Source organism: Mycetomoellerius zeteki, unplaced genomic scaffold (assembly GCF_001594055.1).
Source record: "Mycetomoellerius zeteki isolate Tzet28-1 unplaced genomic scaffold, Tzet1.0 scaffold64, whole genome shotgun sequence".
In the NCBI taxonomy this organism is placed as follows: domain Eukaryota; kingdom Metazoa; phylum Arthropoda; class Insecta; order Hymenoptera; family Formicidae; genus Mycetomoellerius; species Mycetomoellerius zeteki.
Window position 1 is genome coordinate 1,946,407 of NW_017257654.1, and position 8,204 is coordinate 1,954,610.

At 37.6% G+C, this 8,204-nt stretch overlaps 1 protein-coding gene across 1 annotated transcript in view; it reads right to left on the reverse strand.

Moving 5' to 3' along the window:
• nkd (NKD inhibitor of WNT signaling pathway naked cuticle) overlaps window positions 1-5,517 on the reverse strand; it is an 11,862-nt gene extending 6,345 nt beyond the window's left edge. The window contains exons 1-2 of the mRNA XM_018457536.1: window positions 5,307-5,517; window positions 534-754 (exon numbers count right to left, since the gene is read on the reverse strand). Of these exons, the coding sequence (XP_018313038.1) occupies window positions 534-754; window positions 5,307-5,370 (285 nt within the window). The 5' untranslated portion in view covers window positions 5,371-5,517. The remainder of the gene's footprint in view (window positions 1-533; window positions 755-5,306) is intronic.
• Between the last annotated feature and the right edge of the window lie 2,687 nt (window positions 5,518-8,204).

The following is an 8,204-nucleotide window of genomic DNA, read 5'->3' on the forward strand; positions in this document are numbered from 1 at the left end:
GGATAGTAAAAAAAGTGCCGGATAATATCGAATACCGGATACTTTCCGGATATCCGGTGCATCCATATTTAATACTGTTCCTATTTATATAATAGTATAATAAAAAAGTACATAACAAATTATTTTAATTTTTATCAAACTCAAGATTTTGTAATTAGGCCTTTATTCCGCCCATCCCCTCAATTAATTGATAAGAAGACGATTATCGATCTTCTTTCACTACAGTTGCTTGAAAGCATTGACATGAAAAAAATCTACTAAAATCGACTTGCTTTCCCACCCAGAATTTATCACATTTCAGAGTAGAATTTGTTATCTTCAAGATAAATTAAAAATGCACTCGGTTAGAAAAATAATTAACTTGCATAAAAAAAGCAAAAAATGAAGGAGAAATGCGAGATAAAAAATTATCATTATATGTAATTATAACTTCCGTTGACTCCTTATAGAGCCATTCAATGTCACTTTCCATTTTTAATCATCGAGAGTTTTATTTATTTTAATACTTTAAAAGATAAATCAAAGTATTTCACCTCAAAACTAAGCTGTTTCGTTGTACCGCAGGTAGGCTGTTCATCATTACTGGTAGGTCCAGCAGGTACGCCCGAGCTATCAGCCGCGACCTGGGGCGACTCTACGGGGGAGATTAAAATCGGTTGCGACTCCGTCGTCGGTGGTGACGAGACGTTGCAGGTCGTCGGGACGCCCGTAAGCAACTCCTCGGAATCGCTACCTTCTGTATTGGTCCCTACGACTGAACAGGTAAGAAAGATTCATTATGCGGGAATGCAGAGGCTGCTAAAGTTTCATTTGACCTACGCAACCGTATCCTTCTTTCGCCATCAGGTACAACAAAAGGAACCAAGATTAGATTAGACCTAATCGTCGTGTTTTTCTTTTCTTAAGAGGGTCAATTATTTCTCGAGATCGTTTTATTATACATATATATATCGACGTACAAACACGCGCGATTGGGCGCGGCGCGAACCGGGAACGCGATCGGGAAGCCGTTCTCCGGTCGCTCGCTTTCCCGTCGCGCACGATCGCGATTTCTGCCCTCGGGCAAGAGAGGCAGAGGAGCGAATAAAAGGCGGCATTTAACACGCATCGCGGCATCCGCGACCGGTGGCGTGTTTGGTGCACAGGCGGTATTTTTACGCTTCCCCGCGCCGACAGTCACGCGGCGTTCCACCGGGGAGGAAGCCTTTCGGCGACTGGTATAACCGGGGGGGAAGCAGCTGGAATTCTAACCAGAACCATCGAATCTCGATGCTGCTGAGTTTACGCACTGGCGAAGGCGGCGAAATCTCGACTTTCATAATTTCAGAGAACAGACATCTCGACGCTCGTCGAAAACAGAAAAATCTTCACGTTTGCTTTCATGATGATCGACATTAAATACACTTTCCTGTCTATACTGTCTCCGAACTGCTAATACAATTGAAGGGCTCGATGTAAAATCCGATCAGCTCCATTTATTTGATGAAAATAACTTTACGAGTGTAACGTATACAAATATATTTCACTCTTTTGATATAAAAAAAATAGCTCCGACAGCTTCAAATAAAATGAAGAATCTCTACGTATTTTAACAGTTTTCGTAAAATATTTATCACATAATATTCAGTTACACAAGGTGTAAACCCAGGTTACACAAGGCTGAAATAACGCCCACTAATCATACAGTGCTATTACTAATAAATAAGTCGAAAAGTCCTCTACCATTTTGCAATTTTCGCAATAGTTAACGAGATATTAATTTCTAAATATTGCCAAACAAACGGATAAAATCGATATATAAGAAAATTTTTAGATATCTTTCCGTGTTCTTTGTGAAATATTTTGAAGAATTTTCGTAAAGAACTCTTAAAGATATCTTAAAGCTGTCGATTTTAAACATTTTGATCATTGGGTAACTAAAAAAAAATATTGCGAAAATTGTAAAATAGAGGACTTTTCGTCTCAGTTTTTAATTAACACACTATATGATTAGTGGGCGTTATTTCAGTTATACTCTGTATACATGTATTTGATAAAGCAGTTTTCTGTTAATACTGTAGTAAATTAAAAAAAATAAAGCTGATCGGTTCTTGCACGTGTTCAATCATTAATTCTACTTCGATTGCCAAACTGCATCTCGTTTTTCGGATTTCGCAACGTCCCATCTTGAATGGTATTTCGGCCTACATCCTCAATCGCAAGTTTCGATTTTATCGTTAACTATTGTGTAATGGGCTGTAAACTCGTTCTACCTAACGGGCACAAAGCACGAATATATGTACGATGGACGTGGCTGTTAAAACTCTGATGGAGGCGCGTATACGATTTCAGTGCGTTACGCACATAAGTGTGTGTGTGTGTGTGTGTGTGTGTAAGAAGTGCACAAACCCTCCTTCGACATTTGATATTCATTACTACCATACGTGAAAATTGACGAATATTCGTGAAAATTGCAACTTGGTGAGACACATTACGAACAAATACGTTAATCTGTTTTCTAAAATTGTGCGAAGAAAAAGATGCGTCATAATATCAATCTGCTATTAGTTTAATGTTTCCTGCTACACTAATTGTAAAATTTTTTACAACCTATTATTACCAATTGACTTTGTACATATACGCGCATTTTTAAAGTTAATAGCTTATTCTAAAGAATTCACAATAAGTGAATAATTTTAACAATTATCTCAGAACGCAACTAATGTATTATACACGAATGAATAATTGAGACTCATGGGTCATTTCACGCATCGATCTTTAAAGGTTTATCATGTTATCGCGTTATTAAGTATATCGTTGTATTGTAAATATTTCATGAAGTTAAACATAACAAAAGTATACTTATTAATATTTATTTATTAAAAAATATAAATTATTGAATAAAGTTTAAAAAATATCTATCTTTATATTTTTGTTACGTTTTATAAAAACGAAAAAAACGAAAACTACGGGATTAATATTTAATTAATTTTTAAACAAGCTCTTTTTTAATAATAATTAACATGTACTTTTCATGAAAATATCCTTGCTCCCATTTTTATTTATTAATAATTAAAAAAAGACGAGTGTTAATTAGTACATATAACTTAAACAATTTTATTATCTGGAGATTGCGATTCGTCGGATTCGTGACGGGAAATTGAAGAACTGTGAGTAAGAAGCTTCTCTTGAGTAATTTTGTTGTCACTAAACGCACGCACCGCAATTTCCGCGCTATTTTCAACGACGCGTTACGAGACAAGCGTACAGACTATAGACACAAGCCGAAAGCTAAGAAAAGTGTAAGTGTGATGTAAGACCACGTGGTATCCGCTTCGATAATATCTTGGCATTATCCACGACGGTCATTCCTTTGCGGCGGCACGATTGATCGTACAGACGCCACCGCTCATCACATTCTTTTTTTTTCCGCATTGTTTTTTCCATCGAACCTTTCTCCCTCCCTCTCGCAACCTGCGTCGCTCTTTAACTACTTCCCCGGATTTTCTCAGGTATATCGGACTGTCGTCTTTTGTACCTGATTATGAAACTTATTTAAAACTTTGTCGAGAAACACACAATAGAATGCAAATGGAAACAAGGAGACATTTTGTCATTATTATTCAAGTCAAGAACGAATTTTAATTATTATTTGAAAAAAAAATCTCGTTTAAAAATCAACCAATTGTACCTCGAAGTTTTTTTTTACGTTCCTAAAACTCGACAAGTTTCTAAAACCTGCTTTCTAGGAAATATACCCGATAAGAAAATGGTCTAAGAACGGTTCACTGATAAACGACAGTTTTCTTCGGATTATCTGGATTGGTGTATATTTTAATCGCGGCATTCTTCAAATAAAACTTACAAAAAACTTATCATGTTGACAGGTAAAATAAATTGAAATAACCGGTATTTTAATGTAATATATAAGTTAAACGTTAATGTAAGAATTATATCTTCTGCAAAACCGATATCTGTAAAATTTTTTAAGGCGAATTGAGTTTTGCGAAACATCTGTATGATAACTGTTTTTGCTTTTCATTAATTCGCGTTATCAATATTTAAAAAATATTTCGTAAACGCGATACATGTATGTTGTAATTACACCCAACAAATACACAGTGAATGCAAAAAATAGTCGTACAAAGAAGATTTTTATTTAAAAAAGCCTTCTTTGTGAAAAAATAAATATTAATTAACAATTTATTAACAATAATGAAAATATCCTGTTTTAAAATAACTAAAAAAGTTTTGCGAAAATAATAGTGTTCGTGATTTTAAAAACTAAATTTTTCGACTGTACTTCAAATAATACAAGTTTTCATTCTTTGTTATTATTAAGATAATATATTTTAATTATTACGCATTTTTTTAAATAAAATAATTCTGAACTATATATAGTCTATTTCATTCTTTATTAATAAATTGCTAATTAACGTTTATACTTTCTAAAAATAAAATTTTTTTTAAATGTCTTCTTTGTTGTACGAATATCTTTTGCATTCATTGTAATTAATTGTACAAATTTTAAAATACATGAGGTTTACGAACGGATCATTAAGCTAATGAACTGCGTTGTTTATTATTGTCAGAAAAGGATTAAATCTAATTAAATAACAAGAATATATTTAACTCAATATTATTTCACCTACGAGAGGAAACATGAGAGGAACAACCAGGATTTTTGGATATCTCTGAATAAGTCAGGAATGCTTTCCATTTCGTGACACAATTCAACACACAAGTGTCGTTCTATCTTTGTTACTCTTTGAATGTAAAATATCAAGATAGAATGATGTTCGTGTCGACTTGTGTCACTAAATGAAAAGCACACCAGGATCTGGAAAATTTCAGTGGAAAAAATATAGTAAATCCACATTTACTGTGCTAGATTTTATCCAATGAAATAAATTGGCAAAAATTATAAGAATGATGAATTTATGATACTAAAATATATTTATGTACTTGATGTAAAAAGATAATTTTGCTTTTCTTTTTTGAAAAGACCAGTTTTTCCGGCTTTGCGGAAAATGCCGATTTTTCCGGAAAATACCGGTTTTTACGATTCACTGGCATGAATGTTATTCAAAAAATATGGAATTTTGCCAACTCCGAAATAAACCCAACGAAATGTGTATGCGATCTCGCATTGTTTATATTTTTACCATCGGTTCGTTAAAATCAAAGATTCGTCTGAGAAGTTAACAGATATTGTCAAGGACTTGAATCAGCATTGTGCATTTTTTCCTTTTTCACGGTCGATTCGGATACAACCCGAGAGTCTCAATATCGCAGCGTGCGTCCCGAAAAGAAGGAGCGTTCATTACCAGAAAAGGGTCTGTAGCCAGCGAGGAACCTTGCTCGCCACCACTTTACCAATCCGGTAGCCATGGGACCTTCATGCGTGCATGCGTACGTTCGTGCGTGCGTGCGTGCGTGCGTGACGTGCGTGTGTGCGGGCGCGATCGCCGTGATCCCTCTACACTCTTTTAACTCCCCGCTCTTGAATCGGCGGCACACTTTGTTCCTCCTCCGTAACTATCGACACGCCGCCCTGGATGCATACGAGGTATCCGTGCGACGTCCCTCGCAACTTCCGGTTAGGCGCAGCTCCCCGCAGAAACGATTCTCTCCTCACCCCACGGTCGATTTGTTATCCCAGCGACGATCCGTAAACCATACGAATTATCAAAGCCAGAAATGCGCACTTGGATACGACCTTACGGACCATGATACGTACGGACCATCAAAATTTCGAGCGAGATAGGATCGCCGCTGCCGTCATAGACGCACACTGTACGCACGTGCTTGCCGCGAAGCGTACCGAGCACCGAGCGAGTCCGACCAATAGATGGAACAGATGTATACTTGCGAGCGGACGACAGCCTTCACGACACTCGAAAACGTCGCGTCGCACTGCCGGTGGAACTTGATGGAACTGGTGGAAGGACCGTGTGTTTTTGCCGCTCGCGGATGGAGGCGAAGCGAATCGCACGGACACGAGGTACGGAGTAAACCACCTCCTCGTCACTCCTCGTCCACCACCACCGCCTCTTACTCCATGCAGGTACAAACCCGCCTGTTTCGCGGTTCGGACACGACTACGGACGCTCGTCCTCGCCTAAAAGCACGTTCCCCGTAATTCCCCTACCTACCCGCGCGCCATGCCACCACTACCACCGTCACTGTCGGCACGGCACCATCGTCGCAGCAGCCACCATCATACCATCCAGTCAGCCAGGCAAGCACAGGCAAGGCGGCCTGGCAGCCTGTATTCCTCGCTTCGTCGTCGCTCACAGTCGCTCAGTGCCGAGCCGAGGATACCCGGACCCCGAAGGTAGGAGGCGGCGGCGGCGGCGGCGGCGGCGGCGACGGCTCTTCAACCTCTACCTACCTACTCTCCTCTTCTTCTCTTATTTTCTCTTTCTCCTTTGCATACCCGTTCGCCAGAGAGCCAACGCTGCTGTCTTCCTACAAGAATCTCGCGGTATGAACTGTATGAAGCCCCGTTTACACGACCCAGAATTGTAACAGTACTCTGTGTCCATATAATTATATACGTGCACTACGTACGCAACCTTTTTCTTTAATTCGTATGCTTTATATGTATGAAAAGTATTATTTTCCTTATTTTTCTACGAAACTTCTTTAGAAATTAAATATGTGATAATTTAAAATTTTTCAATTCATCAGAATTATTATCATAATTTCCAGCTTTAATTTTTTGACAAATTAAAAATAAAAGGATCCTTTTCAAAGAGTGATGATTATATTTTGTAAAAGTAATTTAATTCGATTCGTAGACTAATTGTGTAAATAGCGTGGGACGAACTTAACGACGAGGAAGGATTAACTTGATGCTGTACTCCGAATTTCGATGCGAGAAGAGACGCCGACGCTTGATGCCGTCAATCTCGGAGATTAACGCGAAACTCGCTGCTGATCGTCACGTTCGCCGAGTGACAATCTACCTCCATTTACCTCCCGATACATCAAATCAGATTACTTTCCAAAAATCGACTCGTTGCGTTGTTGGCTTCGTATGTTCGATTAAGATTGTCACATAAATTCCTCATCCTAACATTCTATAACTTTTTCCTGATTTCCAAACAAGATTTTACGGACAATAAGAATTTTATTTTAGACCGTACGTGTGAGAACACAATACTAAAACAATATAAATAAAAGAAGGGCTACGAGCCAATTATAATGTAAAATATTTAATAATTTAAAAATCGTACATACAACGTTTCGACACCGATCGAGTTATTTTCAATGTAAAACAACAAACGAACAATATTACATAAATTATCGGAAATTTCGGTCACATTATAATGTCCAGTATGCGGTTCATATGTAAAAATATCTTAAAGGTGATTTCATCTCACTTTTCACAATTCTTAAATTGTTTTAATGATGTAAGTTAGACACCGCAAGAGAAGAAAACGCAATTAACAAAGTTATATTTAATAAAAAGTAAGCCATAATACTATTGGATATAACATTTATCCTCGACGATGTACAGCGACGTTACCTACAATACTAAAAATTAAATGCTTATAACGGTTGAAGCTGGATCTTTAATGCTTAAATAATTCAATGTGAATTAGATATATATATATATACAGGGTGTTTCCAAATTAAATCGCAAAACTTCGGGAGCGTGTAGAGGAGTAAAAAACTAAGAAAAAAAGTCCTATAGACATATGCTCGTTTTTGCTCCGTTTCAGAGAAATCGAAAAAAAATGTTTACATTTCTTGCCATATCTAGCACCGACATATTTGATTACATTTTCCACTTTCTGTTATGAATTTGTCAGTCGCTCTTTGAAAGCCTTTAACAGTAGATGAATTTTGTCTTTTGCAATATGCCGCGTACGTATTCTAATAGTGAATATGCTGATATGGTTTTTGTATACGGTTTCTGCAACGGTAATGCTTTAAAGGCGGTGCGAGAATATGCACGACGATTTCCAAACAGAAGAGTGCCAAACCGAAGAGTGTTTATGTTGACATTTAATAGATTGCGAGAGACTGGATCATTTTCAATTCGACAAGAAAACAACCGATTTCAAGCAGCGTTACGAAGAGATTTGCAGGCAGGGAATCGTATTTTACAACATTTTGACAATCATCCTGAGACCAGCGTTCGGAATGCGTCGGCTGTATTGGGAGTGTCACCACAAACAATTTGGCGAACTGTAAAAGGAGATAATCGCTATCCC